The following is a 10540-nucleotide window of genomic DNA, read 5'->3' as shown; positions in this document are numbered from 1 at the left end:
CAGCCTCTGGCTCCCTGTTGGCAGCAGTGGGCAGGAAGGAGTATAGGAGAGCGTACAGACGCTCCACAAACCCCCCGGGGTGCTAAAGGAAACAAAGGAGGAGAAAAGAGGAGAGAATAGAAGAGAAGAGGAATTTAAGTGAAACTGCTAATAGATATCAAAACATATACCAGTGAGATGCTACTTACCACCCTCAGGGACTTCTGAGCTGTCATCATCCCAAACAGCACCAGCTCAAAGAGGACATCTATCATGTTCACATGATGGATCTAGGACAAGAAAACACATTTGGAGAAAATCGGAATGATTTCATATAGATCAGCTACTGTGATGTATAAAAGACATGCATGTGGAAGAACTCAGTGAGACTTGAAAGAGTTAATGAACTCACCTTTGCCTCAGCCAGCTCCCTCTCAATGTCATTCCGCTTGGAGGGGTCACTCAGGTAGTCCACAAAGTCGTTATAAGTACGGATGAACTTGGCCTCGTCCTATGACAAAGAAAAGAGCATCTTAGTGAACAGAACACATTTCCCCTCAGGGACGCTCTCTTTCCCTTGAAAGAGAATGAATTAGTGAGTTACCATGTGGTTGGCCTGAACCAGTGCGCCCAGGAGGACCTTTCCCGCCACAAACAGATGGTTCCTGCTCAGGGTGGAACCAAGCAGGGTCTAGGGAAGAGGGAAGAGTTAGGGTGAGGCATCTTCCTCTAGGAGACAGAACAAGAAGTCACAGAGAGAAAAAGAAAAGAAAAAGAAAAGTGGGTCCACTCCCAGTGAAGGCCTGGCGCAGGGAGACGAGCCTCAGGGCGATGTCCTCCACCCTCTTGGTGGTAAGGTAGAGGCTGTGAAAGGGAAGGAATGGAGCATGTCAACCATTAGAGTCAATGGGCGATAACAGCATTATGACCACTATCCTTCAGCATCTGACAAGCCCAGACTACACAGACATTTAGAGGAACTCAATTTAGCAGAGGAACCTCCCTCTCCTCAGGCAGCAGGTCCTCCTCCCAGCCCTACGACAACAAAACAAGCATTCAAAATCAGTGACCAATGCAATGACATAACAAACAATCGGTCAATGGAAGGATCTTAATGCTCCTAGTCAATAGTATGTGTGTGTAACGTCTGACCTCATAGCAGTTGTGGCCCTCAGGCTCTGGGTCAATGAACTGCTGAGTGGTGGGCGTAGAGAAGGAGGCAGCCTCCGACCACGCTGAAGAGGAGAGAAGCCCGTCCAGCCCCATGTGGAGAGTGGCGTACACCACTGAGACATCAGTCTGCTGCTCAAAACACACAACACACCTGTTTACCACACACACACAATATTAGAAAACACACCAAATCTAATGCAAAAACGCCCAGTAATGTCTAGTCTATATACATAGGAAATTGTTTATTTACATGGTAGCAGCCAAGCGTCACGTCCACAGACGTCTCGTGGCGGAGGTGAGATGCATAGTGGGTCACCCTGCCAGCCACACGCTTACAGAGAGAGAATACATGTTAAGGCCAAATGTAACAAGTGAAGAAAAGCCTAATCTAATACTATTTACGTCTTACCTGGATCCAAGTGATGGACTGCACTTTGGTGGCACAGTAGGGGATGCCCTTTGGACTAAGCCTGGCTGTCTCCTTGGAGATGGCCCACACCAGTTGAGTCTCCAGGCCTCTCACCCTACTAACGTGGTGCATCCTCACCACCACCTGCTGTTGAGATAAACAACAAGACAACATCAACAAAACCACTTCAGCAATCGCTGTGACACATTTCCATCAAGATCAAATGACTGACAATGTAGATTAGGAAGTTGCAAAGACACATACCTGGGATCCCCCACGCATGTAGGTGATGATGGGGCTGATGAACTGGAAAGTTCTCCAAGCTTTAACCACCGGACTGGCATTGTTCTGCACATTACAATAAATTCATGTTGGAAACTGTAAACATAGTAACCGTGATGTGACTGCGTGTGGGGGGTCTCTTACCCTGATCACAACAGGCCCACAGTACAGGTGGCTGAAGCTAATCGGAATCAACTGCCAATTGCCAGTGGCCTCCTAAAGCAGAAAGCAGACAAGAGATTTGTTTCATGTCAAAGAGACACAACTTGAATATCTGGGATATTTTTCAAACATAAAACCCCAAACTTTCAGAAAATTGTACCTCAAGGATAATCTGCACATCTGGCACATCCTCAAGGATGATAGCAGCATTCTGGACATCAAGGAGGACTGGCAGCACATCCAACTGGACCTCATCCAGGACAGTTGTTTCTAAAATGAGGAACATTGCAATATAAAATAAACAATTGTTAGGACATAAAACATAGCAAGATTGCTAATACTAGCTAGCTAGGGAGCAAAAGTCGATCGCTTAGCAACAGTTACTAAAGTTAATGTTAGCTAGCAAGCTAGCTACCTACAACATCTCGAGCACAAGCATTTTTGCCAAGTCTGAATTATAGAAATACACAACATTTCGCAAATTATAATGACATTGTTAAATGTAGTAAAATAGGAGTTTTAAACTCCACATACCCTCTTCGAAGTCGCTGTCCACCTGTCGACAATCACGAACCCTGCAAAACAGAAAAAGACAAGAAAAACAAGCCACAAATGAATTTGAACAACCTGTCGATGCAGTAGGCCGCCGACGTCCACGCACTCTCTCCGCCAGTCTTAACATACAACAACACAGAGTTACACATGGAGTAAACAAACATAGTCAATAATACAGTAGAAAAACAAGTCTATATACAATGTGAGCAAATTAGGTGAGATAAGGGAGGTAAAAGGGCAATAAGTAGGCCATGGTGGCGAAGTAAGTACTGTAACGACCCGGTATTGTGTTCTGTGTTTGTGGGTGTGTTATGGTTCTCATGGCTACTAGCAGGGGTTAAATATGTCAGGACAGATGCAAAGGTTGGGGGGGTATGATGGGTAATCCCGCGGGGTATGGAAATGCATAAATAGGGATTACTGTCTCATCTCTCTCTCTTCTGTTCGGGGCCTTGATCTGTTCCTATGAGTGACCCTTAACTCAACATGGTATAATTGTGTACGGTCGGCATTTAGCGGCGTGGGCTGTGGCCTGAACAATAGCCTAGTTTAGGAATAAACCTGTGTTCTGACCTGCACACCTAGAGTCCGTCTCTTTTCCTTTTATGACCCAGCCGGGTCATTACAATACAATATAGCAATTAAAAACACTGGAATGGTAGATTTGGAGTAGATGAATGTGCAAAGTAGAAACACTGGGGTGCAAAGGAGCAAGATAAATAAATACAGTAGGGGATGGGGTAGTTGTTTGGGCTATGTACAGGTGCAGTGATCTGTAAGCTGCTCTGACAGCTGGTGCTTAAAGCTAGTGAGGGAGATAAGTGTCTCCAGTTTCAGAGATTTTTGTAGTTCGTTCCAGTCATTGGCAGCAGAGAACTGGAAGGAGAGGCGGCCAAAGAAGGAATTGGCTATGGGGATGACCAGTGAGATATACCTGCTGGAGCGCGTGCTACGGGTGAGTGCTGCTATGGTGACCAGCGAGCTGAAATAAGGCGGGACTTTACCTAGCAGGGTCTTGTAGATGACCTGGAGCCAGTGGGTTTGTCGACGAGTATGAAGTGAGGGCCAGCCAACGAGAGCGTACAGGTCGCAGTGGTGAGTAGTATATGGGGCTTTGGTGACAAAATGGATGGCACTGCGATAGACTGCATCCAATTTGTTGTGTAGGGTGTTGGAGGCTATTTTGTAAATGACATCGCCGAAGTCGAGGATTGGTAGGATGGTCAGTTTTACGAGGGTACGTTTGGCAGCATGAGTGAAGGATTCTTTGTTGCGAAATAGGAAGCCAATTCTAGATTTAACTTTGGATTGGAGATGTTTGATGTGTGTCTGGAAAGAGAGTTTACAGTCTAACCAGACACCTCGGTATTTGTAGTTGTCCACATATTCTAAGTCAGAACCGTCCAGAGTAGTGATGCTGGACTGGCGGGTAGGTGCAGGCAGCAATCGGTTGAAGAGCATGCATTTAGTTTTACTTGTATTTAAGAGCAGTTGGAGGCCACGGAAGGAGAGTTGTATGGCATTGAAGCTCGTCTGGAGGGTAGTTAACACAGTGTCCAAAGAAGGGCCAGATGTATACGAATGGTGTCATCTGCGTAGAGGTGGATCAGAGACTCACCAGCAGCAAGAGCGACATCATTGATGAATACAGAGAAGAGAGTCGGCCCAAGAATTGAACCCTGTGGCACCCCCATAGAGACTGCCAGAGGCCCGGACTACAGGAAGCCGATTTTACACACTGAACTCTATCGGAGAAGTAGTTGATGAACCAGGTGAGGCAATCATTTGAGAAACCAAGGCTGTTGAGTCTGTCGATAAGGATGTGGTGATTGACAGAGTCGAAAGCCTTGGCCAGGTCAATGAATACGGCTGCACAGTATTGTTTAGGACCTTGAGTGTGGCTGAGGTGCAACCATGACCATGATAGAGCATGACGCTTGCAACGCCAGGGTAGTGGGTTCGAGTCCCGTCACCACCCATACATAAACGACAGCAGGTTTTATTGTAAGTCGCTTTGGATAAAAGCGTCTGATGAATGACATATATTATTTTTACATGTTCACTTACTTGCTATACAATGTAGAGAAAAAGGGTCAATTCAAGAGGGAGCTACGAAATTCATGTCCAAATGTCATTAGAAATTTTGCCTGATGTCATTAGAAATTACATAGAATTAATCATTAGCTTGTTTGTTACGTTCCCCAGTTTCTGTGTTGTAGTTTGTATTTGAGTGTGTGTTTTTCAGGAGATGGTTTCCTGAATTCTCCAAGCAGCTGATTGGTCGACTCCATGGCTAATTGGAGCTGACCCCGCCCCCTCGTCAAGACGCAGCTGTATCCAATTAGACTCCTGAAGCTATATAAAAGCCAGTGTTCTGTTCAGGAGAAAAAAGAGGAATGAATGCAGAGGGAGATTGATTGTGAAAAGAGATTTTTGCTGAGAGAGGATTGCTGAGAGAGGAGGCCGATGGCTGTGGGTAATTAAGTGAGTTAGTTGTTGCTGAGGGAGCTGATTGATTATGTCTGTGTGTCAATAGGACACACTGTTTTGATTATTGAAATTGTTTGTTATCCTGTTTCATTTGTTCCCAGGGGGGGAAGGGGAAGGCACCTAGGGAGTGCTTAGGCAAGAGGCCCGCGGGCATACATAGTAGTATTATCACTGTCTAGGCACACTAGGTAAGACCTGGGCGGACCACTCCCTGTATTTTGATTAGGGCACCAGGTGGTGTTAAGTTAGGTACGTAGTGGGTAAGCAGGTTAGATAGGAGAGGGGGGCTTTGACATTTACTTTCTTTGCTTTGGTTCTGTCCAGACCCTTTTCCCCATATTAACGTGTAAGGAATAAAATCCTAGTAAACGGTCAATTCTGCCTTTTGGTGTCCTTTCTCACACCTACAGTCCATACCTCTTTCACTTTACTGGGAGTTGAGTTGTAGCAGGGTGTTGCGTTCCCTCTTCAGAGGCATGCGTAACATTGTTCTCTACAATATTATAACATTCATACACCTGTACTTGACACTGTTGATTAAATAATAATGATCATTTGCTGTGACCATTACTAGTTGAGACTGCACTGCACTTGGTTGTATGTGTTCCATATTTGGTGTTGTGAGGTTAAATTCTCAGTAAATCATCTAACTTTTCAACCATATATGGGTGACATTGGGTTTAGACTATTGTTTTCTGACAATGTTTTATTGATTAGAAGATAGCCCTATTTGGTAAAATACCAAGTCCATATTATGGCAAGAACGGCTCAAATAAGCAAAGAGAAACAACAGTCCATTACTTTATGACATGAAGGTCAGTCAATACGGAATAGTTCAAGTGTAGTTGCAAAAACAATCGAGCGCTATGATGAAACTGGCTCTCATGAGGACCACCCCAGCAATGGAAGACCTAGAGTTACCTCTGCTGCAGAGGATAAGTTCATTAGAGTTACCAGCCTCAGATATTGCTGCCCAAATAAATGCTTCAGAGTTCAAGTAACTGACACGTCTCAACATCAACTGTTCAGAGGAGACTGTGAATCAGGCCTTTATAGTTGAATTGCTGCAAAGAAACCACTATTAAAAGGACACCAATAATAAGAGACTTACTTGGGCCATGAAACACAATCCATTTGTCCCTTGGTCTGGAGCCCAAATTTGAAATTTTTGGTTCCAACTGCCATGTCTTTGTGAGATGGGTGAACAGATGATCTCTGCATGTGTATTTCCTACCATAAAGTATGGAGGAGGAGGAGGTGTTATGGTGTGGGGAAGCTTTGCTGTTGACACTGTCTGTGATTTATTTAGAATTCACACTTAACCAGCATGGCTACAACAGCATTCTTCAGCTATACGTCATCCCATCTGGTTTGGGCTTCGTGGGACTATCATTTGTTTTAATAAATTATTATAAAAAAATAAAAACTATTTGTTACTTTTACACCTTTTTCATGGTATCCAATTGGTAGTTACAGTCTTGTCTCATCGCTGCAACTCCCGTACGACTCGGGAGAGGCGAAGGTCGAGAGCCGTGCGTCCTTCAAAACACAAGCCAGCCAAGCCGCACTGCTTCTTGACACAATGCCTTCTTAACCCGGAAGCCAGGCGCACCAATGGGTCGGAGGAAACACCATACACCTGGCAACCCTGTCTGTGTGCATTGCGCCCAGCTCGCCACAGGAGTCACTAGAGCTCGATGGGACAAGAACATCCCTGCCGGCCAAACCCTCCCCTAACCCGGACGACGCTGGGCCAATTGTGTGCCTGCCTCATGGGTCTCCCGGTCGCGGCCGGCTGCGACGGGGCCTGGACTCCAACCAGGATCTCTAACTGCACAACTTGCCTTAGACCACTGCGCCACTCAGGAGAATGTATTTTGTTTTTCAACAGGACAATGAACCAACACACCTCCAGACGGTGTAAGGGCTATTTTACCAAGAAGGAGAGTGACGGAGTGCTGCATTAGATAACCTGGCCTCCACAATCCCCCGACTTCAACCAAATTGAGATGTTTTGAGATGAGTAGGACCGCAGAGTAAAGGAAAAACAGCCAACAAGTGCTCAGCATATGTGTGAACTCCTTCAAGACTGTTGGAAAAGCATTCCAGGTGAAGTTGGTTAAGAGAATGCCAAGAGTGTGCAAAGCTATCAAGGCAAAGGGTGGCTATTTGAAGAATATCAAATATATGATATGTTTTGATATGTTTCACACTTTTTTGGTTACTACATGATTCCATTTGTGTTATTTCATAGTTTTGATGTCTTCACTATTATTCAACAATGTAGAAAATAGCATTTTCTTCTTTGACGCACCTTATGTCTAAACTTCTTTACAGTGAAATGATCTTGATTGGTGATCTCAACTGGTGTTGGTTAAAGCCGGTGTCTGATGATTCAAAAATGTTTTGTAATTCTATGAATCTTACTCAGTTGATTAACTCACACACTCGCCCAAATCTTAAATGCTCAGATAATATCAAATCCATCAGGGTAGATTTAAAAAATGTTCCACATAAATATTCTGCGGTTGGTGTTTTTTGTAATGATTTAAGTGACCATTGTGCTGTTGATGTTAGAAATACTAAGGTTCCTAAGACAAACCCACGTTTTATTCGTAAGATAAATTTGAAGTGTTTTAATGAGCAGGCTTTCTTTCATGATTTGTTTTATTTTGACTGGAGCAAGATTGAGCTTATCCCTGATGTGGAAACTGCCTGGATATTCTTTCATGATGGTTTTTTCCAAATAGTAAACAAACATGCCCGTTCCGCAGGTTCAGGGTTAAAGGGCGGGATAATCCATGGTTTTCTTCTGAGCTGTCTTGTATTATTCACGACCGTAATCTAGCCTGGGCTAAAGCAAGGAAATCATGTTCTGTTGCTGATTGGCTTATTTTTAGGCAGTTACGAAACAAGTGTTCTTTTCTTCTCAGGAAGGCCAAGTCTGAATATTTTATGTCTGTTACCACTGATAACCTGAATGACCCTAGAAAGTTTTGGAAGGCTATTAAGTCTAGGTCTGATAACAGTAATGTTAATGAATTACCGTCATGTGTTTTGAAGGACTCTCTTGCTGTATATGACAAAACAAATGCTGAATTGTTTCAATGAGCACTTTGTATCATCTGGTAGGCTGTTTGATTCAGTGTCCTCTGTCTCTGTACAACCCTGTGTGGATGAACCAGTGAGAGCTGGTCAAACTTTTAGCTTTTTGCCATTCTCAGTGCAGGTGGTACATAAAGCCCTGAAATTCTTAGATCAGAGAAAGCCTGCAGGTCCTGATCTTTTGGATCCCTGCTTTTTAAATCTGGCAGCTGATTTCATAGCTGAACCACTTACATATCTGTTCAATCTAACCCTGGAATGTAATGAAATTCTGGAAATCAGCATTTGTACTTCCACTTTTAAAAACTATTTTAAATAATTATAGGCCAATCTCAAAGCTGTCACCCCTGGTGAAAATACTTGAAACCCTTGTGAGTGAACAGCTAAAAGAGTTTTAATTTACTAACTCTATTTTATCAATGTACCAAATCGGGCTTCAGGAAGAAGCATAGCACAATTACAGCAGCCATGAAGGTTTTAAATGATATCACTGAAGCCCTTGACAAAAAACAGCACTGTGTCTCACTTTTTATTGATCTCTGTAAGGCTTTTGATACAGTTTATCATGCTATACTAAGGCAGAGCTTGTCGAGTGTAGGTCTTTCAGAGCATGCAGTTGCATAGTTTGCTAACTATCTGTCTGATAGAACTCAGTGCACTCAATTTAATGGGCTTAAGTCTGTTAAATTGTCTGTCTTTAATGGTGTGCCCCAAGGCTCTGGACTTGGTCCTCTCTTGTTCACTATTTATATAAATGATTTAGACAAAAATGTCCAATGCGCAACTTCATTTTTATGCTGATGATACTGTTATTTACTGTTGTGCCTCGTCTCTTACAAAAGCTTTCCAGAACTTGCAAACAGCTTTTTATACTGTTCAACATAACTTGTGTCAATTGAAGCTTATCCTCAATTACTGACAAAACTAAACTAATGGTGTTTTCTAAAGCAAGAAATAGACCTCTAAACCTTTCACCTATTACTACCTTTCAGGGCAAGGAGATTGAGGTTGTAACCTCATATAAATATCTTGGAATTTGAATTGATGACGGCCTCTTTAAAATTGCATATTCAACAACTTACAAAAAAATTGAGGCTGAAATTGGGATTTTATTTTAGGAATAAGGCCTGTTTTTCTTTTGAAGCCAGAAGGAGGCTAGTATCAGCTACATTTATGCCTTTACTAGACTATGGGGATATTTTAATAATGAATGCTTCCGCTCAGTGTTTGAGATCAATTGACACCCTTTACCATGGTACTTTGAGATTTATTTTAAACTGCAAAACCCTTACGCACCACTGCACTTTGTATACCAGGGTTGGCTGGCCTTCTCTAGTCACTTGTAGCTCAGTCACTGGTATATTTTGATTTATAAAGCCATTTTGGGTTTACTACCTTTTTATTTGGGCATTTTTATTGTTCAGAAATGTGGTGGGTACTCTTTTCGTTCGCTGGACTTTATCCTGCTAACTGTTCCAAATGTCCGAACTGAATTTGGTAAAAGAGCTTTTATGTACTCTGCGCCATCGTCTTGGAACGCCTTACAAAATACTTTTAAACTGGAAGAACTTGTCCCGATTGGTATTTTTAAATCACTGATGAATGATGTCAATGTTTTTAATTTGCTGTTTTTGATTTTTGTTATACTCTTGTGAATTCAATGGTTTCTACTAGATTACTTGTAGTTTTTCATGTTGTTTGTCTGTAATTTTTGTAATGACTTGGTGCTGCCTATCTTGGCCAGGACGCTCTTGAAAAAAAGATTTTAAATCTCAATGAGCCCCTCCTGGTTAAATAAATAAAATAAAGAAAAACCCTTGAATGAGTAGGTGTTCTAATAGCAATAAGGCACCTCTGATGTTTGTGTTATATGGCCAATATACCACCCCGCCATGGGCCTTATTGCTTAAATAACCCATATCTCTTTTATAACACGATATTATCATTGACTATATGAAAGTGCATGTATGAATGAGTCTGATTTACCGTTTTCAATGGCTGGTTCACCTTCTGAAGCCAGGTGAGTTACCCAAAGCATGCTGCGCACCCACCAAGCTCAGTCCCATCTCTGTACTCTTCTACGCTGACAACAACAACGTGATCCTAAAGAAGCATCTCAACATGGTGGTCAAGACCTGTGATGCCTGTGACACCAGTGGTAGCCCATCTATCTATTCTACCTAATTTAATCAACTTAATTGCCATTGTTCCAAAAAATACAAACAGGGTAAAATAACTTGTAACCAGCAGTTGATAGCAATAATCTGTCAATATGCTGATAAATAGTATGTATCTAATATATTGATTTTGAGTCAGAGTGGTATATGAACAACACCCATTGGACCTAGAACCATACTTCACTTTTGATTAATAACTAAACTATTC

At 42.6% G+C, this 10540-nt stretch overlaps 1 protein-coding gene across 2 annotated transcripts; it reads right to left on the bottom strand.

Annotated features, from left to right (window-relative positions):
- Positions 1–753: 753 nt before the first annotated feature.
- LOC129850987 (uncharacterized) lies at positions 754–3146 on the bottom strand. Of its 2 annotated transcripts, XM_055917128.1 has the most exons (8): positions 2540–3145; positions 2166–2275; positions 1988–2059; positions 1826–1909; positions 1562–1708; positions 1403–1483; positions 1132–1281; positions 754–1014 (listed from the first exon to the last, which is right to left on the bottom strand). In XM_055917128.1, exons 1-8 carry the CDS (start codon positions 2685–2687, stop codon positions 961–963), a joined length of 846 nt encoding a protein of 281 aa, XP_055773103.1. In that variant the 5' UTR covers positions 2688–3145; the 3' UTR covers positions 754–960. The 2 variants fall into 2 exon arrangements, with proteins under 2 accessions (XP_055773103.1, XP_055773102.1); XM_055917127.1 differs by having other exon boundaries at positions 754–1281; positions 2540–3146.
- Positions 3147–10540: the final 7394 nt, after the last annotated feature.

The sequence above is a fragment of the Salvelinus fontinalis genome, unplaced genomic scaffold, assembly GCF_029448725.1.
Source record: "Salvelinus fontinalis isolate EN_2023a unplaced genomic scaffold, ASM2944872v1 scaffold_2625, whole genome shotgun sequence".
NCBI lineage: Eukaryota > Metazoa > Chordata > Actinopteri > Salmoniformes > Salmonidae > Salvelinus > Salvelinus fontinalis.
Note: the sequence above shows the minus strand (reverse complement) of the source record. Positions and strands in the feature narration are given on the sequence as shown.

Bases quoted from the DNA above. Each gene is read 5' to 3' on its own strand.
- LOC129850987 (XM_055917127.1), bottom strand. From the start codon at position 2,687: ATGTTAAGACTGGCGGAGAGAGTGCGTGGACGTCGGCGGCCTACTGCA. The intron at 2,276-2,539 runs GTATGTGGAGTT...TCCTCATTTTAG, and splicing joins GGACAGCGACTTCGAAGAGG to AAACAACTGTCCTGGATGAG. The intron at 1,484-1,561 runs GTAAGACGTAAA...TCTCTCTGTAAG, and splicing joins AGTCCATCACTTGGATCCAG to CGTGTGGCTGGCAGGGTGAC.